Consider the following 27,738-nt stretch of genomic DNA (forward strand, 5'->3'; position numbering starts at 1 on the left):
TCCAGATGTTATGGACTATAATTCCCATCAGCCCCTGGCAGCATGGCCAATTGGGCTGATGGGAATTGTAGTCCATAACATCTGGGGTGCCAAAGGTTCGCCACCACGGACATAGAGCTTCACTTAGGTGAAGACAAAGGGGTATGGCATAACTAAAGTCAGACTGTGTAACAGTGGTCCAGTTTTTCATTTTCTTCTTTGTTTAAGGTGTCACTAGAAGATTTACGGTCTCTGGATCCACAATATAGGGCTGTCAATTGGTAAAAACAATTCCCCCTTCAATTTTGAATCCAGTCTCTTTATCCAGAAGGATAAGCCCTTACTCTTTCCTTCTCTTCTTGCTTTCGTGCTCATGTTCTTTAGGACGGCTACTGTCAGAGGGCCTTTTTGAACCCCCATGCTGTTTGGCTTCCTCCAAGAATTTGTCCAGACCAAAAGGATCCTCTTCAAACTGAACTGGTCCTTCTCTCCCTCTCTGTCTGCGGTCTGAGCCAGAAAATTCCTTATCAGGAACAAACCTGTAACAACATGAAAAATCTTGTCCAGCATTCTGTTCACACAGTTGCCAACCAGACTCCTTTGGTATTGAAGGGAATAGACATCTATCATTAATAGTAGCCATTAATAATAGTCCAGTCCTCTGTGAATTTGTCCACTCCCGCTTTAAAGCCTTCTAACTTGGCAGCCATGACCACATCCTGTGGGAGCAAGCTCCATAAAATTAACTGTATACTATGCGAAGAAATACTTCCTTTTGTCTGTCCTGAATTGGGATGATCCTGGGTCCTAGTTTTATAGGAGAAAGAGAAACTTTTCTCCCTGTCCTCTCTTTCCATGGCATTCATAAACTTCTATGCCTTCCATTCCTTGCCTTTTCTTTAAAAATAGGCTAAACAGCCCCAGTAACCAATCCTCATAGGACAGCTACTCTAATCCCCGTGACAGTTTTGGCTGAATTTTTTTGCATCTTTTCAAACTCTACAATATTTTTTCCCCAGGTATACTGATAAGAATGTTCACAGTATTCCAAGTGTGGTCTTACCATAGATTTGTATGAGGGTAATACGATAGCCGTTTTATTTTCTATTCTTGTTCTAATTATGGCCAACATGGTTCCTCTTTGCCATTTTAATGCCTATTCTCTTAGTTAGAAGACAATCTTTTTGAGCTCTTCACAATCTCTTTTGTTCTTAACCACCTTAAGTAATTTGGTGTCATCTGCAAACCTAGCCACCTCACCCCTAACTCCAGGTTATTTATGACCGTTGAAAGTTCACATGAGCATGGGTACCTGTTAGTAGATTTTATTCGTGCCTCCAAATCATCACCATACATGTCCTTATCCACATTTTTACTGGGTCTGTAGATGTTCTGAGCCATGTCTTTACCACTTCTCCAAGGCTGATCGTAGACATTGTAAATCTCATCTTCTCCTCCAGCAAAGCCACTGTCCATGCCCTGGAAAAACAACAAAGTGGTCAGCAATACTGTACTGAAAATGTACCATGACCACTTATTCATGGATTTTTAACCAGATTCTGAACAGTTCCCTGTTATGCATAAAGCGTCTATCATATCACTCTCGAGTATCACCATCCTCAAGCTTTCACTCACCATTCCCAAAAACATGCTGCCGGGTGTGGAAACAAAATGACTCCCCTATGCTGCATATTATGCCACCAATATTCTCTGTATATATTATGCTGGTGTTGGTCAGCTTTCCATATATGAGTGTAAAGAATTAGCAAAGATCAATACAGGGTGAGCCAAGACAGCCTAACTTGTAGAACAGTACTGGAAAGCTGAAATGACCCTCCTCTTTCTGCCCAAACTTACTACTAATGAGGGTTGTACAAAACGTTACTTTGAATGCACAAGAAGCTGCCTGACACTGAATCAGACCACCGGTCCATGAAGGTTAGTAGTGTCTACTCTGACTGGCAGCAGCTCCCCAAGGTCTTTCACATTCACTACTGCCGAGTACTTTTAACTGAAAATGCCAGGGATTGAACCTGGGACGTTCTGCATGTAAAGGAGAGGCTCTTCCACTGAGCCAAAGCCTCTCTTTTGATTTTACAAGCTGCATTTCTACAGGCTTTATATTTAAAATCTGCCTGCCAGATATCCCAGACAGTATTATTTTGATAATACACATTAGAAGACAGTGTTGGATCCTCCCCAGATTTTCGTGGACTGTTTCCTGGATCTACTGACCAGATTTGAGGTGGGTGAAGAAGAATGAAATTAGACTGTAGGAACATCGTTGGAGCCCAATTTCTCTATTCTCTAATTACTTTTGATGATAAACAGATAGCTTGCATCCCATACTGGTGGAACTCCTCACAAGTCTCTTCTCACTTTCCATCTAATTCTGCAAACATGCAGTTCTAAGAGCTGTTGGCAGTTACGGGCAGAGTCCTATGGTCAGAACCACCACACAGTTACTTAGGTTTAAATAATGAACTGCTTGGGGGAATTAGAGAAGAAAATGTGGGTGTTCAAGACTTCTTTATTTATGCTCAGAATTAGCAATTACTGAAATCTGCTTCACAGTAGCTCCACAAGATAAGTGCAGGAGTTACTTACCTTACTCTGGTTGAAGAGCCTCTGATCATATTGTGCCTCATTGGATGCCCGAGGATTAGGGACACCCAATGCAATGACTTCACTAATATCTCTGTTTTCATTCCGTTGCAATTTCGATCTACAGTGAAAGATTTCAGACAGAGTATTATGATACTAAATATTAAAACTTTTGTGAGAAAAAATTGCTCACGCTGTTAGCCTGACCATACATATTCAGAATAAAGATGCCACCATTAGTAATTTGAGGTTAGTAATTTGGCAAAAAATCCAAACTTCACATACACGCTACAGGGGTCAGTGCTATCAGTCACAGACCAGGAAAGGGATTTAGGCGTCTTAGTTGATAGTTCCATGGGAATGTCAACTCAATGCATGGCAGCTGTAAAAAAGGCAAACTTTATGCTGGGGATCATTAGAAAAGGAATTGATAATAAAACTGCAAAGATTGTCATGCCCATATATAAAGCAGTGGTGCGACTGCACTTGGAGTACTGTGTCCAGTTCTGGTCGCCGCATCTCAAAAAGGATATTGAGGAGATAGAAAAAGTGCATGAGGAAGGGCAACAAGGGGATGATTGAGGGACTGGAGCACCTTCCCTATGAGGAGAGGCTGCAGCGTTTGGGACTCTTTAGTTTGGAGAGGAGGCGGCTGAGGGGGGATATGATTGAAGTCTATAAAATTATGCATGGGGTAGAAAATGTTGACAGAAATTTTTCTCTCTTTCTCACAATACTAGAACCAGGGGGCATACATTGAAAATGCTGGGGGGAAGAATTAGAACGAATAAAAGGAAACACTTCTTCACGCAACGTGTGATTGGTGTTTGGAATATTCTGCCACAGGAGGTGGGTATGGCCACTAACCTGGATAGCTTTAAAAGGGGCTTGGACAGATTTATGGAGGAGAAGTCGATTTATGGCTACCAATCTTGATCCTCCTTGATCTGAGATTGCAAATGCCTTAACAGACCAGTTGCTTGGGAGCAACAGCCACAGAAGGCCATTGCGTTCACATCCTACATGTGAGCTCCCAAAGGCACCAGGTGGGCCACTGCGAGTAGCAGACAGCTGGACTAGATGGACTTTGGTCTGATCCAGCTGGCTTGTTCTTATGTTCTTATGAGGTTGTAGTCATGTATTTTTGATGCATTTTAGAGAAGCAGCAAAGATCTTATTTTTAAATTTGCAAGTCTGCAGGCATTTCTCTGAAGAACCAACATATGATAAAATATATGAAATTACTAAAAAGAAAATACTGAAACCTTTTATGTCTATGGCATCTAAGCAACAGGATAGGCACCAACGATTGTTTATTTAATTAAATTTGCTACCCTGCTCTTCCCAGCAAAAGGCTGGGCTCAGAGCAGTTTACCCACAAAGTTACAATATATCAAACAAATACAGCTGGTAGTCAAGTAAGAATTTAGATACTATGAATTAGAAAACAATAGATGACCTACATATATCCCTCCATAGTCAGATTTATTTAAAGAAACAGTTAGATTTTAAAAAATATTTTTATTTAATCTAGATTTTAAGTTTAATTTTTTTCTAATTTAAACAACTTACTTTAAAATGAAATCTGAATGTAACAAAGGAGGGAGTAACAAGGAACAGTAGTTGTGTTCAAGTGACAGTCCTCCACAGAGACATAATGCATTTGCATACAGAAATATGCATTATATTGCTTGCAAGAATCCCATATACCATCCAGTCAACGTTCAAGGGTACAATCATGCTATCTAGGCAAAGCAATGATTTTGGGAAGCCACTGTACCCTTCAGCTATAGTGTGGAAAAGGGGTTCACCCTAAATCAATCCTTCAAAATGATCCCATGCCTTCATATGAGAAATTATATGAGTAGGGGGAACTGGAAGAGGTTATGTTTTACAGAGCCTTGCCACCTTGCCTAAATACTTTTCTTCCGAAGGATGATGAAGGAGATGATGTGTTATATTTTGGGGGCATACTAATGTAGTTCTCAAAGCCAGTAATTGTCTTTTTATTTGTTGTATTAACTCTGAATGTACGTTACTTCAGAATACCCTCAACTTCTCTTGTCTGGATGGAACTTGCAGTTGAAAAGTTTCTTTCCCCCAACTTACCTCTTGTCAGGGGCTGCTCTAGAAAGATTCCGATCATGTTGTCTATCTTTTCGCCTGTCATGTCTGATTTCGTCACGTTCTCTAGCTTCTCCATCCTCTGTGCAGATACATTTAAGACTCAAAATTATGCAGGGCTAACACTACCAAATGGGTTATTTAGCAATCAATATCAGGCAGGACTGGACTCAGTCTTCAGAAGACAAAACACTAATACAATCCAGTGGCCTTTCCTGGCCTAGTAGCTTTATACAGAGTAGGAATTTCACTAGCATGCCATAAAAAGTTGTTTAGGGCTACAATCCTAGACAACCCAGGGAATAAGCATCATTGAACTGTGTAACTTACTTCCAAACACACACATGCACACACTTTGAATGAGGAGCACCCTGCATGCAAAAACTTCAGATTTTTGAGAGACACAAAGAGAAAATAAAGCAGTCCTCATTAACTGCAGACACTGGTGGTGCTTCCAAAAGAACATTAAACTTCCAAAATCTATATTTTAAAAAATCTCTAGAATCTTTATGAAGAGAGAGAGAGAGAAGGGTTGTTACCTTTCTCCACATGGGTTTTGATTCCAGCTCTTCGCTCCCTGGCTTTCTGGGCCATTTCACGGAGTTTCTCTTCATGTTTCTCTTTTTCTTTCTGGGCCATCTTCCTTTCCACTTGGGCTCTCATCTCTACAGCTTCCCGAGCCTGCACAAGATTCAGAACAAAGCAAGATGGTAAGGACCAGCAGAAGTAGTTGTGGAGACTCCCACTAAAAGATGAATGTAAAATAAAATAAACCATGCACACAACTCAGAGTCCTCAAGCAGCCAGAAGTTTTTTGGTGCAGACTCCATGCTGCCTTATTATCACAGAGTTTTCTATTCACAAGTCATTGACTAAAGGTTATAGGGCTGATGCTCTTATTTTTATAAGGAAACAAATTATCCAGAAAGTCACAGACTGAAGAATAAAACCTGACCTTCCTGTCAGCAATGTAGAGAGCTTCAGCCAACTTGGCAAAGTTTTCATTAATGTGAACAGTCTGCAGTCCTCTTCCATCCGCAGCCAGACGTTTGTCTAATGGAATAGTGTAGCCCTGGAGTGAAAAAAAATATAAGACCCTCCTTAGTCATCAGAAAGGGACATGGAAAACTCCCCCAAATCCTCACTTATCCCTACCATGCTCCAGTGAACCTGCTCTTATAAAGGTGCACTTAATGCCTTTTTGGTTCTGACTACTTCTTAAAAATAAAACCTTCGTAGTCATGGCTATGATAATTTGCAATATAAACAAAGTCCCTACTTTAAAGAGATAATGACAATGATAACATCCCTCAGTTTCAAGCTATCTAACATTTCTTGATCGTATAGGACATTATCATCAACCGCCGCCGCCCACCCCCCACGATGCTTGTTCCATATTTCCAGAGAATCTCAGCAACTACACAAATTGGACATTCACGCCTGAATTGTCTCAGTAAAGCTGCAATCCCAATAACAGTTGATATAAATGGGAATAACCTATGTTTTAGGTTTCAAACGAGTGACCATATTTCTTTGAAATCCGTACTTGAATAAGATTTTGTTGATTCCTTTCATAAAATATCTGCACTTGAGCCAGTGTGTTCAATGTGTTTTAAAAGTGGTAACTTCTTGGTGAAACCCACAACTGAAGCAATAAAAAAAGAGTATGACCAAGACAGTCACAGATGTTTGTCATTGCCTTTCTTCCCATACAAGCACTGAACCACCCAAATGCTTTGTTCTATCTCAGGCCCTTTCCGCACGGGCCATTTACAGTGGGCCAGGGACCGCAAAAACACAATCCCTGGGCAGCTGTTCGCACAGGAGGCGCTGCTGGATCGCAGCAGTGCTGTCCTGGCCACCCAGGAGCGGCATGAAGCCGCTCCTATTCTAAAACGCCGTCTTCCCATCGGCACGGTGCGAACTGCACCGCTGGGAAGATGATGCTCTCCCCGTCCCCTCCACTCACCTCATCCTCCAGCATGCTCTGGAGGCCATCAGGGGCCTGCCCATGATGCCCTCCGATCTCCAGGGGTCGGAGGGCAGCGTGGGCTGGTCCCTGACGGCCTCCAGAGCAACGCTGGAGGACAAGGTGAATGGGGGGCGGATGCAGAAGGGGCCGCTCGCACGCTCCCGTGTGAATGCCCCCCTCCCCGGCATAATTTCTGCCGGTGGAGAGGCGCCCTTTCCGCTGTGTGGAAAGGGCCTCAGTTTAAGACAACAAAGGGCCATTGCATGAGACACAAAAGAAGGAAAAGTTATCAAGGTGATGGTGGCAGCTAAAGACTCACATACAACATCATACCCCACAGATGATGAACTCAGACAGGAAGGGGGTTATCTGTACAAATGGGGTGAGGTACGCAGACGTTAACTATAACAAGGCACAGTCAAGAACCAAAGTTTTATATTGTATGTCACATTAGTATCCTGTTTTCTTCCAAAGGGATCAAGGATGTGGGTTTTCCAGGCTGTGTGGCCATGGTCAGTGGCTTTAGCTCCAAAGGTTTCGCCTGCAGCTGTGGCTGGCATCTTCAGATGCAGGTGAAATATGAGGAGCTAAAACCACTAGATCATGACCACACAGCCTGGAAAACTCACAACAGATTCCAGTTCAGAAAGCCGTCAGATAAGGATGGTTTGTGGGGTTACTCCATTTAATCCTCACAGTTTTGCAAGGTAAGTTTGACTGGGAAATACAAAAGGAAGGGCAATTAAAATGAATTAGGGACTGGAGCACCTTTCCTACAAAGGAAGGCTAAGGAGTCTATGGCCTTTCAGTTCAGAGAAAATACAACTACAAACGACAGAAGTTTATAAAATTATGGATGGAGTGGAGAAAGTGGATACAGAACTTTTTCCGCCTCTCCCCAATACAAAGGAACTAAACAACAAAGAAGCTGATGGGCAGTACATTCAGCAAAGACAAAAAGTACTTTTTCAATCAACCAGTAATTAACTGGGTGTTGACCAAGATGAGCTATTGATCTAATTTTATTTATTTACTTCTTTCCTTTATTGTTTATTTTATCAAATTTGTATTCTGCCTTTCTGTTATTACGAGGACCACCACATTAAAACATACATAGTAAAATCACATTAATGCCCCCTGCAACCGTATCATTAAAACAAGTAAAACCAGAAATACAATATGTAAGAAACAAAAGGGACAATTAAAAACCCCAAGCACCTTGCATCTTTTTCTCTCTTCCACATTATCCTCTCGGCATTTAGGACTGTTGCTCTTCTCATTGACAGTGAGGCAGATGCAGTGGGAGGATGATTTCCCCCTCCCATGGCAGCCTAAAACAGTCCCTAAAATCCTGCTCCTGTGGGACCTCCTCTCAGGAATAAGGATTCTAGCAGTTTTAGGGTTACTACAGGAGACAGGAATAGCACAAGTTGTACTCTGGACAGATGTCCTTGCACCTGTTTGCTACCAGATCCACCCCAGCATGTGTCTAACCCAAGGTTATTGTACACATTTCATGGCTAAGTGAATACAAATCCAGTTCACGCTGATCTAAGCCAGTATTGATAGTGATGCAGTAGTTTCTTTTGCTTAAGGTTCAGGAGCACACAATCAAATAGGTTTCATGCGCTGCTATGGAAATATAGCAAACACATTTGATCCCTGAAAAGCAGCAATCTACCGTTTGGCATATTCTTTCTCTGTCAGACTGGCAGCTGTCATAGGTAGAGAAGAGAACAGTTAAGCCATGTTATTGCAGTCTTGTTTCTGACAGTATCTGGTTTACTCAGCTCTAGAGATTTTAAAGTAACTTATTCAAATTACATTTTTGAGGAATCTCCCAGCAGGATGCTGCGTTTGAGAGGACATTTTGACAAGTTAATTACCTTTGCATTTTTCCAGTTTGAAATACAAGGAGGAATCTTCCATTCTTGCTGCTCCTTCACGGTCATCTGAAGAAGGAAAGATAAAAGATTTAGATTTTTACCAATTGCAGAGGGGGATTTTCCACCACGTTCTGAAACACAGTGGGAGGGTTATTTTGAAAGGTCAGCTATAACGAGCAACAATGAAACACACAAGCAAAACTGCTCTTGCGGCAACTGTCACGTGCATTCAAACTGTATCTCTCGTGAAGCTAAAACTAGGAAAGAAATTATCTGGAGCAGTTCTGGATACAAGTGATGAATCTGTAAACCCTGGGTATCATGCTCTTTTCAGAAACTTCCAGGTGAGGAATCAGAATTTTTTTCAGGCAAACTCCTGATCCTCAGTTGGGAAACCCCCCCACCCCACATTCAATTAAACCACAAAGGCATTCCTGCAAGCTCCTTCAGAAAGCAGGAGCCTCAAGGACATTCTGTGTGTCTTTAAATTGCACCACACTCCCCAAAGCCTTTAACAGAAACAAATGCTGACTAAAAATATGGACCAAGAAACACAAATGAGATTAACTCGGGTATCTGGTTTACTGATGGCAAAAAAAAAATCAAATATTTGAGAGTTGGCATTTAAGTTTTATTTAATTCAAACCTTGCCAAATCTCCAAATTCTTTTATTTTGTTTAACAGCCTTTCCCCATTTTGAATTGGCTCTTTCAATATAAACACATAATCCACAAAAGCTCTCAATTTATATGACTGTTTATTTCTTATATTTCTTTTAAATATGAAAAGCAATGGTGACAAGCAGACATCCCTGTCTAGTTCCCTTTTGTATCTCACATTTTTCAGAAAATTCACCATTCACCATTATTTTAGCATACTGTTTAGTATATATTACCTTTATGCCATTCAAAAAGTTATTTCCCAAACCTATTTTTTCCTAATGCTTTTAACATAAACTGCCAAGAAATACTGTCAAAAGCCTTCTCTGCATCCAAAAAAATTAAGGCTGCTTGTTTGTCACTGTGTTTCTTATAATATTCCACCACATCTAAAATTGCTCCAACATTGCCATGCAGTTGCCTTTTTGGTAGGAAACCACTCTGATCTTCACACATACATGTTCTTAAAACACCTTTTAATCTTCTTGCCAAAATTGCTGCGAACAACTTGTAGTTATTATGCAGAAGTGAAATTGGTCTACAGTTCTTAACTTCTGTTGGATCTTGATCTTCTTTTGGAGTCAAAGTTATATTAGCCTCTCTCTGTGTATATGGTAATTTCCCCTTATGCAAAATCCCATTCATTGTTGCCAAGCGTGGTTTCATTAATATATCTGCAAACACTTTGTTCAACTTTGCTAGTTCTATTGCTGAAATTGGGCTATTTGTTGTATCTTTTTGCACTTGAGACAACTGTGGCAAAGGCTCATTCCGCACGTGCAGAATAATGCACTTTCAAACTGCTTTCAGTGCTCTTTGAAGCTGTGCGGAATAGCAGAATCCACTTGCAAACAGTTGTGAAAGTGGTTTGAAAATGCATTATTTTGCGTGTGCGGAAGGGGCCAAAGAGTACTTAAATACTCTTCAATGTCATTCTCCCTTGATGTGTTGCTTTCAAATAGTTTCAGACAGTATTTTAAAAAAGCATTCCTAATAATTTTCTCATCTGACACAATGGCCCCTTCCGCACGTGCAGAATAATGTACTTTTAATGCACTTTGCAGCTTTGTGGAATAGCAAAATCCACTTCCAAACAACTATGAATGTTTCCTCTCCACTGTATTTTAGAAATATATCTGTTCTCTTTTGACTGTCTTAGTTTTGCTGCTAACATTTTCCTTGTTTTTTTGTAATCTATTCAAAGATCTGTTGTTAGGCAAAGTTCAAGTTGGATTCCATTTCTTTTATTGTCAGCATTGACATTGGTTGTAAAATCTTAATACCATGCACAATTTCCTAATTTGGATTCTTTTTCTGCTATCAGGTCTGTTTAACATATTTTGTTGTATTAGAAATCCCCTCATAAATGCTTTATTGGCATTCCACCCTATATTTAAATCTGTCCCTTTATTTAGATTTAGCTGGGGGAAAATATCCTGTAGTTTCTGTTTTCCTTTTTTGACAATCTCTACTTTTTTCAGTAGCGCCTTATTCAGTTCAACCTTTAATAGCATACAAAACTGCAAATACACTTACAATTCAGAACATTTAAATACTGGTATTTAAAATGTTTTCCAAGAACTTAACCACTGCCAGGGTAATCGATGGACTACAATCACTTAACAAAAAGCGAGTGGTCTGGAATTTAGAGTGATTAAGTCTTGGAAGCAACAAAGGGTGGATTAAAATCATGCGCAGGTTACTATGAAGATGACATTCCAGGAGGATATGAGATACAGTTTCAGGAGATCCACATCCGCAATGGCATAGTCTCTGTTGCTTGGGAATTTGGACGTATCTCCCAGAAGTAACCACTGATGGGAAGCTGTTGAGGCGTGCTAACATAAATGCAGCGCCTTATTCAGTCTCCACTTTTGGCACGTCTGGTAACATTTTCAGATTTTCTGTCCAGCTATGTCAAAATCACTCCATTAAAATCTCCCATTAATATGTTTTCAAAAGGAAATTCTAGTGATCTTTTCTCAACCTCTTTATAAAATGTGTGATTTTTTTTCATTTGGGGCACACATGCCTATTAAAATTGTTTTAAGTCCTGCAATTGTAATCTCCCCAGCCAACAACCTACCCATGTCATCTCTGTATAACAAATTTGGCTCAAATTGTTTTTTATGTAAAAAAAATACTCATCTCTCTTTTTGAATATTAGCAGCAATAAATTATTGGCACAAAAATTTATTGATCAGATACTTCCTGTCTTGTTTTATAATATGTGTCTCTTGTAGGCATACTATTTGCAATTTATGTTTTTTTTTAATTGACAAAATCTTTCTTCTTTTTACTAATGAGGTAAAATCATTATCATTCCAAGTCAGTCATTCCAATATATTGTCATTCCAAGACAAAAAATGTTTTTTCAAGCAGTATGTCAGAATTCTGTAATCTCTCCTTTTCTTCAAGAATCTGTATCTCCTTTAATATTATGATTGGCATAACCTCAATCTTCAAATGATTTGCATACTGGGCCTGTAGAACCTGGTCTCTGATAGATCTAGAATTGAACTGGACAAGTCAATCTCTTGGTAGTTTCTTCTTAGCATATAAGGAATGTATACAGCCTTGTCTACTTCTCCCTCTATTATCTCTTTTTACTCCTAATCTCTTTTTCTCCTCCTGGGCTAATTTTGTTATTAGTAGATGTTTAATATCTTGACCCTTACACTCAGGGATTGCTCTAAAACACAAGGAATCTATCTATACTCCAACATAGCAAGCTGGTCTTGCAATTTCTCATTTTCTTCCTTGAGAATTTGCAATTTCTCATTTTCTTCCTTGAGAATTCTTCACCCCCTTTAGCTCCTCCTCTAACCTTTTAATTACAGCATTAGTAGCTTCAATTTTATTTGTTTTCTTATCCACTTCTTGTAATATTGCTGAATTTGCCTGTTTTTTTACTCAGATCTTCTAATGTGGTTTGAAGTTTATTAAGTATCTGCAACACTAGGTTTTCCAGGAAACTGTGTTATCTCTTTTTGAGCACCTGATGTAACAGAACACTGTTTGGGATCTTTAGGTCTTACCAAATCCTGTTTAGCAGCCATATTCTGAATCTTTAAATTACAGTTATGAAGTCTTCTTAACCCCGGTCCAAAGCACACAGAATCACAGTCTCAAAGCACTCAATTCTCTATTTATCTTACCCTTCTGGTCTGTGTTTCTGATGCTATCAGCTGCTTTCCACAGAGACTCTAACACAAATAAGTTTTCAAATTCTTTCATCTCTCTGCTCTGTATTTCCTTGATGTCCCACAGGATTTATGTCACAAGATCAAGAACTATTTTCCCGTTCACTCAATCCCTCCTTTCCTGGAAGTAGCTCAGATTTCATCACTCAGCAGCCTACAGTTTCACAGCCCCTCCTTCTTCTCTGATCCGCTATTAGTCTGGCTGGTTTCCCTTTTCTGCTTGCGTATGTAAATATTATGCAGCAACAATCAATCAGATCTTCCAAATCTCTTAAGTTCAAAAGCAAGCTTTATCTCTCTTTTATCTTCTCACAGATGTTACTCTAACAATAATTCAACAATATTTTCTATCTTCCAGTACTTATTTCTGGCTTCCTTTTACTTCACACATTAAAGGTCTCTAACTATAAACTCACAGTTAAAACATGGATCTTCCAGCTGAAGTTTTCTCACAAAACAGCCAGCAGTTGCACATCATAGCTACTCGCCCCCCCCCCCCCCACCTTAGACTGTCATTCCAGGTAGAAGAAATTTCAGTTGGAATAGCTTTAATCTTCTTCAAGATTCAGCAGTAGAGTTTAGCAATTATGGCAGTTCATCTCCCAAGGCACAGACTGTAGGGCAGGGGAAAATGACTCTACCTCCTCTCCCTCCCAAGGAAATTCTTCCCAGAGAAATGGGGGTAATCTTGAATCCTTTCCTTAATCTGAAGGTGACAAATCAGGTCTGAGGTAGCTTCCGGACCTGAAAACCCTTTGGTGGGTCGCTCTCACAGAAGAGAAGCAGTTAGTCCAAATCCTAGACCGGAAGTCCCCTATCAGCTACATCTTGAGCACAAAACAGGATCAACCAAAACTTCTACAAAAGAAATGTGTTACTAGGGGTTCAAGTCTACCCTTTCTAAATCTTGTCTGAAGCTGTGATACTTATGATTTCCAGGAGACAGGGGAAGACAGATTACCAATGGCCATCAACACAATGTATCTTGAAACAATCCACCCAGAGTTATCACACAATCTTTGTGAAGTAGTTATCAGTCTAAGAAACCCCAAACAAAACAAAAAAGGGCCAGTTGAAAAGCCTCTACCTTTCTGCTGGGAGAGTGCATTACAGGAGCTGGAGGAGATGGTGGTCCACGAGGGATTTTCTTGTTAATCCTAGGGCATGAAAATATAATGTAATCAATGCTTAAAATTCCTGTTTCTCAAAGCCTCTATGGTGCAAGCACTTAAGACTTTAGATACTCACTTGAATCTTGGTGGTTCCATGGGATCCTTCTGCATTTCCACCATTCTAATAACTCTCTGTTTTGCACCAGAGTTGAATGCCACACCCTGTTGTGATGGTGTGTATCTGAAAAAAGCAACCACAAGATCTAGCTTTCAGTACAGAAATTTACACCTTAGGAATCTCTTTCATCTATTTGGCCTACTAGGAAACGTCAGAGTGCCAAACATACAACTCAGAGGATATAGAAATTAAAGTCATTGAAGGGGGATTGTTTTAACTATGTACACTGTGACTATGTTTCAGACAGAAGCTGAACAGAATCAGTAAAAGATTTTCCAGCTGGATGCCCTACATTTCAGACCTATAACTTGGAAGGTAATTTAAAGACATTATGCTATTTACTATTTATGAATCAGAAAGAACCACCATATAATTGTGGTGGGAAAATTTATAACCAGGAAAAAAGTCAAGAAGAAAACGCACATAGCTAGTGAGTTTTATTCACCTAGCCAAGTACATCATATTCTCTGTGACAGGAATATCATCACATTTCATTAAACAACAATAACTGATTAACAATGGTGTAGCTGCTCATGCCCTCAGACAATCATTGTTTTTTAGAATCACAAAAAATCTTGCATTAAAATGTGTACACAAAATGCTTTGACCAATCCCAAAAGAATCCCATACCGGATGTACTGAGCTGGAGCTAGTTTATCAGCTGCTCGGACAGGCATGGCTGCTGCAATTTTCTGGGAGACAGATTTTTCTAAGGCTGACCGAGTCTTTTCTGTGAGCTGCAATCAGAAATATTACATTAAACTCTTGAACAAGACACAAGTGGCTCAAAAAGTTATGTGCATCACCAGCACAATACCTCTTTGACAGCTTCCTCATCAGGTCTTTGCAACTCAGGGTCATCGACGTTCATAACTTCCTTTGGAACAAGGTCTGTGTATTTGCTGTAAATGACCTGAAATACAGAATTGTGAAGGGCTTATATTATAAATCAAACACTCAAATGCCCCACTGGGCTATTTAAAAACAAAACAAACCAGTTTTCTAACAGGGAACTGTTTCTATAAGTGTCAAAAAGTAAGTGTAGATGAGACAAAGCTGAATAAGATATTTAAAATTCTAAGTGAATAAGATATTTAAAATTCTAAGTGCCATGCAAAGGACTAGGGAAAAAATGTTCAAAGAATTAGAATTTCCTTTCAGAGGACCAATTCCCAGGGATTTTTTCATTCTGTTTGGAATGTAAGAATCTGTTTTCTTTTACTAGAGAAAATGACGAAGAGCATCCAGTGCTGAAGCTAACCCAGCCACTGATGCTGTTTGGACTGACCAGAAATTCCAAATACCTACATTTAGCAGATTCACATATCTCAGTATAGTCTTTCAAAGAGACTGTCAAACCTGCACATAAGTAATACAGTTTCAAGTTTCAGGGGATACAGAACTGAATGAGATATTAAAATCAGCTACAAATATATTAACCTTAGAGGTTAAGAAAAATAAAAAAGCTGGTTAAGGCCACACTGAGATGCCTGTTTGTTCATGATAGGCATGAATGCTGCATGTTTGCTGGACTCACATGCTCACTTCCTACCCTCACACCAACCAAGACTTCTTTTCTTTGAGAAACTTTTCCACCAGACACTGATTTTCTACAATATCTGAGCACTGGTGCCTGGGCACATTAGCATTTGTTTCTTCCACTCACATTGGGACTCTAAACTAGGATTAAATCATGGGAAGGAAACCAGGTTACCCGGACACATGCATGGTAACGAAAGCTGAAGTTTTAGGAAAAACTGTCTGAACCAGCAAACTTTCAATGGCATTCTATGAGAGTGAACACAACAAAGAAGTTGTGCTAGTGTCTATCGCAGGGTGGAGTCTGTCATCAGGACTTGATGGCCCTTGGGGTCTCTTCCAACTTTGTGATTCTGTGATAATGCCTGAATGCAGGCAATGCTGGATTCTGAGAGAGGTTGAGGGAATATTTTCTTCCAGCATCTTTTTAATAAATTTAAAAAACCTCTTTATGAAATATTTTCTCTTTCAAAATGAATGATGGCCTTAATTTCTCTTTATTCCTTCCAAATTCTTTCAAGTTACCATATAAGACAATTGACAGCATTAGGTAATTACAGCTTCTCAACACTGTGGACAAATACAACTCGAACCTGGTCATCTACTTCAGATTCTGGATCCTCTGCAGCATGTGATGGCAATTTCAATTTAGAAAAAAAACTCCCAAGAGGCTTGCTGTGCCACAGCCAGCAACTGAAAAACAACACAGTCCTTTTCCCGCATAAGTGGCTTATGCAGCATGATGGGCTGGCCCAATGATTTTGCTGGTGTAAGTGGGTGCTGGCAAATGGGGGTGTTCCCTGCCTGAAAGGGCTCAGGAAGCTGATTAAAGCCAGCTTAACCCCTAGGGAACACGCCCTTCAGTGCCAGCATGTACTGGAGGAGGGCTGTTATGGTGCCGAGGTGTGGTGCAGCTGCATGGCTCCTCTGCAACAGTGAAAATGCCCCTAACGGTGATGTAAGAAGTATTTGTTGTGGTGTAGTGGTCATGCTTCTTTCTCAATGGTTTCATACATACCCCCTCCCCCCCTTCAGATTGCACTGTAAGACAGTCAAAATTTGAAACTTTGTTCCTGGAACAAATGCGAACAGCCATCTGTAGAAATACCAGCTCAAGTTAAGATGCGGTCACTACTGGTATCCTCTGAAGGTGAAAAAAAAATTGACAAGGCAGGCTATATTACTGAACCTTAGCTTGGAATCTATTAAGCAGCATCTTCCTACAGAGATTGAAGGAAAATAATTATGAATAATTATACTGTTCATACCATACCAATATAAAATCGGTGAGAAACTTAGAAACAGCCAAGATAACAATTTGGAATATCAAGGGAATTGGGAATATCAAGGGAATATCAAGCAAGAGTGCAAGTAGAGAGAAGGTCCTTGATCAAACAAAAATAACTTTTATTTAACCTGACAACATTTGCATCTCACTGGGTCAATTTCTAAAGCCTGACTTAATTAAAAATTCATTAACACACTTATTGTTCCCCACATATTTCTCTTTGGAGGCTGCAGAGGTTTTCCTCTGCTGAGGTACTTTGCTGCCAACAGTTCCTATCAGGGGTCTTTGACAAGCACTGATCTTATGCACAAACAGAAATAGTGCTTGTGGCAGAGGACCACATCAGAGGAAAGCACAACAGGAACCATTTGGTGAGATCTCAGTCAAGGTTACCTTTTATTAATTTCTAAAACAGAGATAAGAAATTAACCCCTTTTGTTTCAATCTGTTTCACTATGAAGGAATTACTTGTAACCGGCTTACAGTTACTGTGTTTGTGACTAAGTTTTTTTACCAAAACGGTTAAAGAGGTGAAATTTTAAGAACATAATTTTAATGCTTTCCTCTTCAACTTCATTAAATACCAAAGCCTCGATTCAGCAACCACATAAAGTTTTTTGGCTGTTTTTTTCCACTGGCTGTTTTTTTCCACTGGCTGTTTTTTTTTTACTGCTCTGCATTATTGATGGTGAAGCGGTACAGATGTGTAGTGTGTTAGGAACTACTGAGTTAGAACTCGGATATTTAAAGGATTGTTATAATGATCTTCAATAGGTATCAATTCACAAAGCAGTTTTCAAGAATTAAAATACAGCAAAACAACTGATGTAGAAACATTATTCAAAGATTAAAATCTGGCCCAGCAGGTTTTGCTCTAAGAGGTAGCCCTTCATTCTGACGGTATCTGCATAACTATAAAGCAACAGGCCGGTAGCCCAATAATAATTTACCACAAGAATCATATTCCAATTCTCATCCAGGTATTCCAAAATTAACAGTCCTTTAAATGAGCACTAGCAATTCCAGATCTCACAAAGACAAGTGAAGGACATCTGAAGAGCAATGTTCTGTCAGGTAATTAACAATAAAATCCCCCCCAGAATTTCAAAGCTTGAAGAACCAAGTTCGCCTGGAGTTCAAAACATTCCAAGCAGTTAGAGGAGAAAATGAGTTCTCAAAATTAAAATGAGCAAACTCTGAGCAACAGAGAGTGAGGATTCATTATTCAGTATTTATTGGAGAAGCTGCAGTGAACAAGTTTCAATATGGTAGCCTTCCTGGTAATAACGGACTTGCAATTAGCCACTTGCCCAGTCACCTGCAGAGAGTAACAATTGCCTCAAAACAACCAAGTAAGTTTAAGCACAGTGCAGACAAAAGCTTGTATGGCTCTTTCAGTAATTCCCTCTATTACTGGAGGTTGTGCTCCAGGTCCCAAGGCTGCAAGAGGAGAACAATTACCACCACTGGACCAGGAAGATGTCTCATCTCTCTGTGCAGAATGCCTTTGCAACCCGGGTTGATAATCTCTCTCCGCCTTATATGCCACACTCAAACCTTTATGTCAGAATAACTAATCTGGATCCATTTCAGCTTCTCACTCATTCACAATTTCATACTCACAACACACCCTAGATCAGAATTCCCCACTCCACTGTTAAATATACATTTGAAGCTGCCTTGAGAGCTGCCACTCAGTTGGGGTGAGTAGCAAGTGTCCCAGGTAAGTATCTGTGGTTCAAGCTACACAGTACTATAGAGGATCTATGCACTGTACTCTTTACTTTTTCTATTCTCCCAAGGCTAATATTCTTTAAGGGGAGAAGCTAAAAAAGAGGGAGTGCTGGATGACCTGCTTTCATATCTGGCTGGACATGCTATTCTCTTTTCTTAGTGTTTTAGAAGGCTGCTAGACCTTTATGAGCAATGCCACCAAGGTATATTAATTAATGTAGATACCACATTTTGCTCCAGCTAAGCTGTCTTCAACAAAGAGCACGGCTTTTTTTGCAGTTACTCCTGCTCTTAGAAACGCCCTCGCATTAGAGATTTGGCAGGCACAATCTTTTTCTGTTCAGAAGGGAATGAAAAGTTATTTTTTCAGAGAGCCTTCAGCAATTTATTTGAGACTGGGGTGCTGTGTGGTTTCCGGGCTGTATGGCCGTGTTCTAGCAGCATTCTCTCCTGACGTTTCGCCTGCATCTGTGGCTGGCATCTTCAGAGGATCTGAAAGCCTTCGACAATACATTATTTGAGACTGTTTTGCTTGTTCTGATCGTTTTGCTGCTATTTGGCAAGGGTTATTCTTACTCGCTTTTAGATTTTTTTTTTACACTTGAATTGAGTTAATTACGGATTGTTCCAGTTTGGTTTCACTATAAACTGGGTTGGGAGCCACTGGGGCCGAAGACAAACATAAATCTAAAGCAAAACAAAGACAGCTTGTGTACAGATTAACATGGTGACAGGATAACATGGTTTCCAGGAAGGGTGTGCATACAAATATGCAAAACCAAAAAATGGCACCATTTAAATAAAGCCGAAATCCAAAAAAGTCAAATATTTTCAGGTGTTTTAACAGTTCCTCTCCCCCCAGCTTCATGGAATTAGTCAATGAGAATCTTTGTGGGACTCTCTTTGAGGGGGCTGTTTTTCAAGCTAGAGGCATTAAATTTTCAGCATACCTGCTGGGTGCCTCTCTTTACAAGAGCCCTCATGCTTGGTTAAGTTTGTGTCAGGAGGCACAATTTTAGGGGCACCCATTCTTCTTCCGTTTGGGGGCCCATAAAATTGGTGCAAAGTAGTCTCCACTACTGCTGAAATTAGCTTCCTGGAGAGTGGCAGCCGAGGAGCTATCCCTGTTACTGGCCAAGTATTGATACTGATACCTGCCTCCCTTGACCTAAGGAAACAGCATCAATGGCAGACAGAATATTCAGGCAACCACTACAGAAAGGTAGGCAGTAATTACCTGCACGAATACAAAGTAATCATTCTGGGAATATATAACAAAACCAGATGAAGCAGAAAGAGACCGGAGACGTCTATGGTGGTAAAACTGACTGGAAGTGATCACTCACCTCTGCAACATGAAGCAGCTACCTCAAGATTCTACCCCTCATCCTGCTCTTCTTTAATGTGAAGACGCTAAGAATGCATAACTATATTATTTCTTAGAGAGTTCATTTTGTATTCCTCTATTATTAGACTTCAGGGCGACTCTTCCAGCATCTGTGACAATTTTCCAGTTTAGAAAGAACTAGTTCATTTAAATGCTTGCTTTAGCTGTAAACACCTGAGCATTATATTACCTTGTCTTTTGACTGTCCCTGCCGAGCTATAGCATCGTATTTTATTTTTCCTTCTGCATCCACTTGAACAGCTAACGCGTTGGACATTTTCTTTTTTCGGCCCATATCCAGGGGATACTGGGCAACATGGATTTCTGGGAAAGCACCTCCATCTCCAAAATCCTATACAAAAAAAAGTAGAGGTGATTAGGGTTATGGACAAGAGATCCCAGAAGACAGAATTCATTAGTTCTTCCATTCCAATTTATATTCTGATTCCAATTGTTCAATGGATGTATTACTCTGGATTATTACTGTTGCTTATGTTGTCATTCAATTTTTTTTATTCCTGGTCATACTACATTGTTCACTAGATGTCCTACACTATGTAATGACAGAGCACAGAAAGAGAAAAAAAATCTGCCTTGAATCTCAGTCAGAAAGGCAGGTGATAAATAGGCTAAATAAATCCATTAACCATATTTATTATCCATATTTACAGGGGGTAAATATTTTATACGAAGCTATTCAACATGTTCAAGCAGTTACAATATTGTTTATGTAGAAATTCCAGGGTTCGTGTTTAAAAGATATTTAGCAAAAGACTACTCCAACAGCCACTGCAGTAAATGAGACTGTAACCAGTATTTCATGTCATGAAAACAACCTGGGCCGTTTCTGCCGCTGAAGGCATTCGCTGAAAGCTGACCTGGAGCGGTAAAACGTCTCCGGGCATACCTGGCTGCTGGCAACAGCGCCTTCTCAGCATAGCGACCTGAAGCTGGCGTTCCCCAGGCGCTTCAGCTCTTTTTGAAACGCCGACATGGCAAACGACGGCGATACGCCCTCCCACCGGTACTCACCTTCTCCCGGGCCTCCGGTACATCGCGAGCCTGGGGATTCCCCTTCTATTTTCTTGGCGCCTGCTTCCAGGCAGGCCAGCATAATCCAGGCTTTACCGGCGGCGAGCCAGGCTGAATGGAACAGGCGCCGGCTCTAGCGCAGCAGCGACTGCCACCCTTCTTCAGAACCGTCCATGCGGACCCGGTCCCAGCATCTTCGAAAGATGCGGCGTGGCGCAATGCATGCGACCACCGCCGTTCGCCATGCGGAAAGCGTACGCCAGTATTCGCTTTAAAAGAGTGAACCACAAGTGCCTTAAAATAAATAACTTAAATAACTTAAGGTATATCCAAAAATCATCAGTGTTCCAAACAATGCCTACATTTTATTTTTTCCTAAAAATGTTGATAATTGAATTATCCACAGGAAGAGACTGAGAACAGACCATATGGAATTTATTGTGCTACAATAAGATTTCTACACACTGGCAAAGATCCAGCGAAGCATGTATATAACACTTCCATGCACTCATGAAAAGCATATGACTATGTTGTCTGATGCAAGTCTTAAACCAGACGGGGTGCTTTTCTAGTGTATGTTCAACCTCTGGGGCATATTTTGGAGTGATGGTGTTGCAGGGAGCTACCCCAGAAAGGGAAAGCTGAAAAGGTCTGATAAGCAAGCTATAGCAACCATGTATACCTCTGGATCCAATCAATTTACAGGGATTACAGAAATTATTATTTATAACCCATTTACCAATTTCAATATGCACGATTCCTGTATATTTTTTTCATAAGCACTACTACTTTGATAAAGCCGACAAATTAATTACTTCCCATTCTACTACATTTCTAAAAACTTAAGAAAATACCAATGGCCTCCGAAGCCTCTGGCTGTTTAGAACATAAAATATAGGATTCTATAATTCAAAAACAATGACTGTAATTAAGATAACAAAGGGTGATACAAAATACAAACATTTTAAAATGGTAACTGTTGACAGTTTTTTTTAAAAAAACAACAAAGGCAAAAATTTGGCTGTGCAGGTTTTCTACGTAGATAGCAGTTACATGATACCCAAACTCATTTGCACACTGAATTCTTTTCTGAAACAATCGCATGTTCTGTAGACTTCCTACAATGGTTCAACTAAATCTATAATACTTATACTGATCATTTATACTGCAATTTAGTGTGCAAAGTTTCTAACAGTTTGCAGATTTCTGCTCAAAAGGTATGTAAATTTCACAGTACAGATGTGGCATGATTTTATCAGAATAATCCTTAGTTCAATCTGTCTAAATCAATGATTTCAAAGGATTTAGAAGGGTGTAATTCTGTCAGGATTGCACTGTCTCCTAGAACAAAGTCCAACAGAGATTCAGGGCCTGCAAAATGTGAACTACCAAATTAAACATAGTCAACCAACCATTTACATTAACCTTCCAGATGCTTAAAAATCCCTTGGTTTTGTAGTCCCAAAGCAGAAGATCTACACTAGTCTCTGGTGTTTTGCCATAGATGGTTGTGGCCTAAACTGAATTGATGGGTTATGAACTGGCCAAGCCTGCTCTTTCCACTGGACTCCATTGATCTCTGCAATAACTGCTACATCTAAACCCATTTTTCCCCTCCCCAAACTATGTTCCAATTGAATAACTAGCATACTTATCTCTAAGATAGAGCTAAGTGCTACAAGTACTAGTTAATTCAGTTTAAAAAGTTTAATGCTTTTGTGCACATCAAGCCATTCCTACAAAATGTATTTGTTTAGTGGAAGACCACCCTGCTGGATCAGTCCAAGAGTAGATCCAGTCCAGCATCTTATTTCCCACAACGGCCAATCAGATGGCTGCAGGGAGTCCACAAATAAGGGGATAAATGTGAACTTTCAACAGATGTTTTTCTAGTCCCATTGCTACAGTTGTTTTAGATAATGCCACCAATATACTTACAATATTTAGATTGGATGGAGTGATTGTGTTAGGATTTTACAAGTGCCTGCAATATTCAGTTAAGCAAGAGTTAACTGTTTTATTCAGTCAAGCAAGAGTCACATGCCTAGAATCACATGTGCTTCTGGAAAGATCTCTCTCCTTTCTTCTTCCAGCAAAAGAAACGAGGCAAACACAGACAGACTGTACATAAACCCAGACTGAGCATTGGCATGGATAGAGTTTGCTGTTCCTATAATTCGTGTAACTTGATTTTGCTATCCAGTAAAGTCTACAAACATACTTGCATCTCTGCTAAATTATTTACTCTGCTAATTCACTGCAATACAACAGACTGCAGACTGTTGTTACTAGAATAAGCAGAGGATACATGTCCAAAAAGAAAGTTGCAGATTTCAAAATAAACTCATTATTCAAGACTAGTGCGTGCACAATTCTGTTTACCTCCAGCATTCGTGGTATCCATCCTTTCCGATAACCGTAAGGGGGAGGCTCCCTTCGTGATGATACCAGTGCAGTCTGTCTCACTCTTTGGGATCTTGCCCTTTCTTCCAATTCTAACTGGTCCTGAGATAGCTGGGTTGGTGCTGGCAGAAAACTAAAGACATACACAAGAAAAACTTAACATTTGTATCCTATTCTACGCAACATTAGAAAACGCAGTATGCAATAATCCCACTCGGGACTTCACAAAGCAACTGCTATCCTGCCATGAGAAGATACCAATCTTCATAATATCTTGGAATTTGTCTGCCTTCGAGGACGTGGACTGCCTTCGAGGAACTCACATTTCTACACTACAGCTGAGGATTCAATGGACAACACAGACCTTCCAACAAATCTGAAAAGGGTTCCAGGTTTTCAGAAAAACCTGAAATCTTTTTTAAAAATACGGGGGGGCGGGGTGGTGGTTTAAAAGACACAAAATGATAAAATGGAAGGCAGGGTTTGGGAAGGGGGAAGGCCTCAGCTGGATATAATGCCACAGAGACCACCCTTCAAAGCAGTCATTTTCTCCATAGAGACAAGATATAATGTAAATGGGAAGTTCTCACAATGGAGAGACGTAGGGAGTGGTGTCCTCCAAGGATCCATTTTGGGGCCAGTGCTCTTTAACCTATTCATAAATGACCTGGAAGTAGGGGTGGGTAGCGTGGTGGCCAAGTTTGTGGATGATACCAAATTATGTAGGGTGGTGAGAACCACAAAGGATTGCAAAGAGCTCTAAGCGGGCCTTTATAAATTAGGTGAGAGGGCTAAGAAATGGTAAATGCAGTTCAATGTAGCAAAATGTAAAGTGATGCACATAGGGGCAAAAAATCCAAACTTCTCATACACGCTACAGGGATCAGACCAGGAAAGGGAATTGGGCGTCTTAGTTGATAGTTCCATGGGAATGTCAACTCAATGCATGGCAGCTGCGAAAAAGGCAAACTCTATGCTGGGGATAATTAGGAAAGGAGTTGATAATAAAACTGCAAAGATTGTCATGCCCTTATATAAAGCAGTGGTGCGACCGCACTTGGAGTACTGTGTACAGTTCTGGTCGCCACATCTCAAAAAGAATATCGAAGAGATAGAAAAAGTGCAGAGAAGGGCAATGAGGATGATTGAGAGATTGGACCACCTTCCTTATGAGGAGAGGCTGCAGCGTTTGAGACACTTTAGTTTGGAGAGGAGACGTCTGAGGGGGAATATGATTGCAGTCTGTAAAATTATGCATGGGGTAGAAAATGTTGACAGAGAGAAATTTTTCTCTCTTTCTCACAATACTAGAACCAGGGGGCATTCATTGAAAATGCTGGGGGGAAGAATTAGGACTAATAAAAGGAAACATTTCTTCATGCAGCATGTGATTGGTGTTTGGAATATGCTGCCACAGGAGGTGGTGATGGCCACTAACCTGGATAGCTTTTAAAAGGGCTTGGACAGATTTATGGAGAAGTCGATCTTTGGCTACCAATCTTGGTCCTCCTTGATCTGAGATTGCAAATGCCTTAGCAGACCAGGTGCTCAGGAGCAGCAGCAGCAGGCGGCCATTGCTTTCACATCCTGCATGTGAGCTCCCAAAGGCACCTGGTGGGCCACTGCGAGTAGCAGAGAACTGGACTAGATGGACTCTGGTCTGATCCAGCAGGCTTGTTCTTATGTTCTTATGATATGCATCATCTAGGGTTGAGATCTTCAGGTACCGCCTGGAGGTTGACCAACCTAGTCCTGACAGCAACCTCTGCATGACCTGATACCACTCCACTTGCACAACTCAGCCAGCCCTGGCCAGTTTCCCTGGAAAATGCAGGTTTCTGGGGGGAGCTTGAAACAGAGGGGAAAATAAAGATAGGTTGGCTGTTGGGTGGAAGGGGGACAGAGTTACCAACTCCAGGTTAAAAAAATTCTACAGATGGGGAGAGCGGGTAGAGCCTGGGGAGGGTGGGGTTTGAGTTGGGGAGGGACCTCAGAGAGTATAATGCCATAGACTCCACCCTCCAAAGCAACCACTTCCAGGAAACTAGGGTTGCCAACCTCCAACAGCGGACTAGAGATCAACCAGAATTGCACCTGCTCTCCAGATGACAAGAGATCAGCTCCCCTAGAGAAAATGGCTGCTTTGGAGGAGGATTCTATGGCATTATAACCTGCTGAATTAACTTCCTTCCACAAACTGCCTTCCCAAGACTCTACCCCCAAATCTCCAGGAATTTCCAAACCTGCAGTTGGCAACCCTAAGAGAAAATTGACCTCTGCAGCTGGGGGATCTGTTGTGGTGCCAGGATATCTTCAGGTCGTTGACTACCCTGGACATTGACAACCTAGGAGAGAAGGAAGCAGGAAAACTGGAGAGGCTATGGGGGCTTTCAGAAATGGGAAACAGAGAGGATGGGGAAAATGAGATGCTTCCCAAAAGTCCTTGAAGGTTCCCACTTGTGTATATATATTTGCCATGAGGTCGCAGCCAACCTATGATGACCCCATAGGGTTTTCAAGGCAAGAAACATTAAGAGGTTATTTGCCATTGCCTGCCTCAGTGTACCCTGGAATTCCTCGGTTGTCTCCCATCCAAACACTGTCCAGGGTCTACTCTGCTTAGCTTCCATAATCTGACAAAATAAGGCTAGCCAGGACTATCCGGATCAGAGCACACAAGGGAGGAGAGAGATTTTTTGCTGTCAAAAAAATCTGATTTATAGCAATGCCTGATGGGGTTTTGAAGGCAAGGGATGTTGGGAGATGGTTTGCCATTACCTGCCTGTGTGTCACAACCCTGGTGTTTCTTGGAGTCTCCCATCCAAATACTTGCTAGGTTAACCATGCTTAGCCTCCCATGGCCTGACCATATTAGGCTAGCCTGGGGTATCCAGGTCAGGATACAAAGGATATATACATCTACGTAAGTATGGGTGGGTGCATGACATGCTGGGTGCATGACATGCATACATGCTTGCACACATCACACAAAGATTGCACACATGGGTTCACATTCTTTTTTCCACAACCAACAAAGGTAGCCATGGACAGACTCTACTTGAAAAAGCACTTGAGGTGAAATGAAAAGTCTCTCTCTGATGGTCCATTCGCTTGTGAGAATCAGATCTTCATGTTGCAACCACCAAGTGTATGAACAGCTCTTTCTTACGACAAACTGTATCCCCTATGCAAAACGTATAGTGTACTAAGTATCCACGTAGTTTGGGTCATAATCTCCTGATTGTAGATAGACAAACTGAAGCCACCTCTAAGACATAATAATGCACTAAGGCACAGGTGTCCAACTCGCGGCCTTCCAGATGTTATGGACCACAGTTCCCATCATCATGCTGGCAGGGGATGATGGGAACTGTAGTCCATAACATCTGGAGGGCCGCGAGTTGGACACCTGTCTAGTGCATTGACAATGGTCAGTCAAAACGCGTCGTATTTTCCCAGCACTGCCAGTCTTTCACTCAAGCCACACTAGAAATGTCCCCAAACCGACTGCAAAGGCTTCCGCAGCTGCGGGGCAGGAGAAAGAAGAAGCGGAAATGCCGTCCATTAAAGCTACGAAACTTGCGGACTGACTTCTCAGGAAAATGCCCGGATCCACCGAGGCCTCCCCAGCACCATTTCCCTGCCACCAAAACCGCCGCTCAACTGCCCCCACGGCAAATAACCCTACAGAGCATGGATAAAAAATAGAGTGACCCCCACGAAAGAGGCGACCGCCTGCCCCGTTCCCGAGCGGTTCCCCGTTCCAGGCCCCGAAACCGACCTGGTCAGCGCCATCTTCCTTGCTTTTCTTCTTGCTCTGCCCAGGGCCCAGCGGCGGTGAATGAAAATCGGAACTGCGCAAGTATGCAAGCGCAAGGGGTTATGGGAGTTGTAGTCTCTGCGCTTCCCGTGCGCTCACGTTTTTTAGGTAGGTGGAGTTCTGAGAAATGTCAATCAGATCGTCAGGAATGGATGTGCAGGAGTTAAGGTGTTGGAAGGGTTGCGGTTTTGCCCCTGCCCAACCCGGAGTGGGAGAGGAAACTGAACACGAGACAACAGTTTTGCAACGCTGTGATTTCTTTCAGACTCCGGTGCGCTGAAATATTTGGTTATTTTAGCTTTCGCCAGTTTCACGTTTGACTTGACCTATTCCACAAGACGGTTGTGATAAGGATACAATGGAGGAGAGAGAGGGAAATAATGTGGAAAGAAGAAAAGTGGGTTATATTTTCTCCGTGCAGGAGAAAAGTGGGTTTTATTTTTTTAAAAAAACTACTTCTTGGTTCAGCACTGAGGGTTGTTGCACTCGTTTTTATAGCACAATGTTTTTGGGACCCCAGGAATGACACTGGTTGCCACAGACACCCTGGAATTGTGACAAGAGCTTTTTAATTGTTGTGAACTCTTAAACAAAATGGAATAGCCATTCTTCAGAGCATGCTACGGCTGCCACCATAGCAGTTTATCAACTGTTTGCAGTTCTTGGAGTGCCACATGTGTACATGAGTGCATAGGGGATAGCGCTGTACATGTGGTAGACATGGGGAACATCATGTGTAAAGGGATGGGGGGAGAAGCAAATATTGTGCTGGAGGACATCATGAAGGTGATCAGATCAACAGCATAGGATTACAGCCA

The 27,738-nt window shown here is 41.1% G+C and overlaps 1 protein-coding gene across 1 annotated transcript; it reads right to left on the minus strand.

Annotated features, from left to right (window-relative positions):
• Window positions 1-176: 176 nt before the first annotated feature.
• On the minus strand, window positions 177-26,966 carry SNW1 (SNW domain containing 1). Its single transcript, XM_048485018.1, has 14 exons — window positions 26,882-26,966; window positions 23,080-23,233; window positions 19,856-20,017; window positions 14,535-14,630; window positions 14,348-14,454; window positions 13,676-13,780; window positions 13,515-13,584; window positions 8,566-8,631; window positions 5,663-5,779; window positions 5,247-5,388; window positions 4,693-4,789; window positions 2,587-2,704; window positions 1,292-1,458; window positions 177-518 (listed from the first exon to the last, which is right to left on the minus strand). The coding sequence occupies exons 1-14, from the start codon at window positions 26,893-26,895 to the stop codon at window positions 320-322; spliced, it is 1,614 nt and encodes a 537-aa protein (XP_048340975.1). The 5' UTR covers window positions 26,896-26,966; the 3' UTR covers window positions 177-319.
• Window positions 26,967-27,738: the final 772 nt, after the last annotated feature.

The sequence above is a fragment of the Sphaerodactylus townsendi genome, linkage group LG02 (genome assembly GCF_021028975.2).
Source record: "Sphaerodactylus townsendi isolate TG3544 linkage group LG02, MPM_Stown_v2.3, whole genome shotgun sequence".
Classification (NCBI taxonomy): Eukaryota; Metazoa; Chordata; class Lepidosauria; order Squamata; family Sphaerodactylidae; genus Sphaerodactylus; species Sphaerodactylus townsendi.

Excerpts from the sequence above, each read along its gene's own strand:
- SNW1 (XM_048485018.1), bottom strand. Across the intron at positions 13,781-14,347 it reads GCTCCAGCTCAGTACATCCG|ATACACACCATCACAACAGG; the intron begins GTATGGGATTCT and ends TGCTTTTTTCAG. Across the intron at positions 5,780-8,565 it reads CAAACTGGAAAAATGCAAAG|GGCTACACTATTCCATTAGA; the intron begins GTAATTAACTTG and ends TTTTCACTCCAG.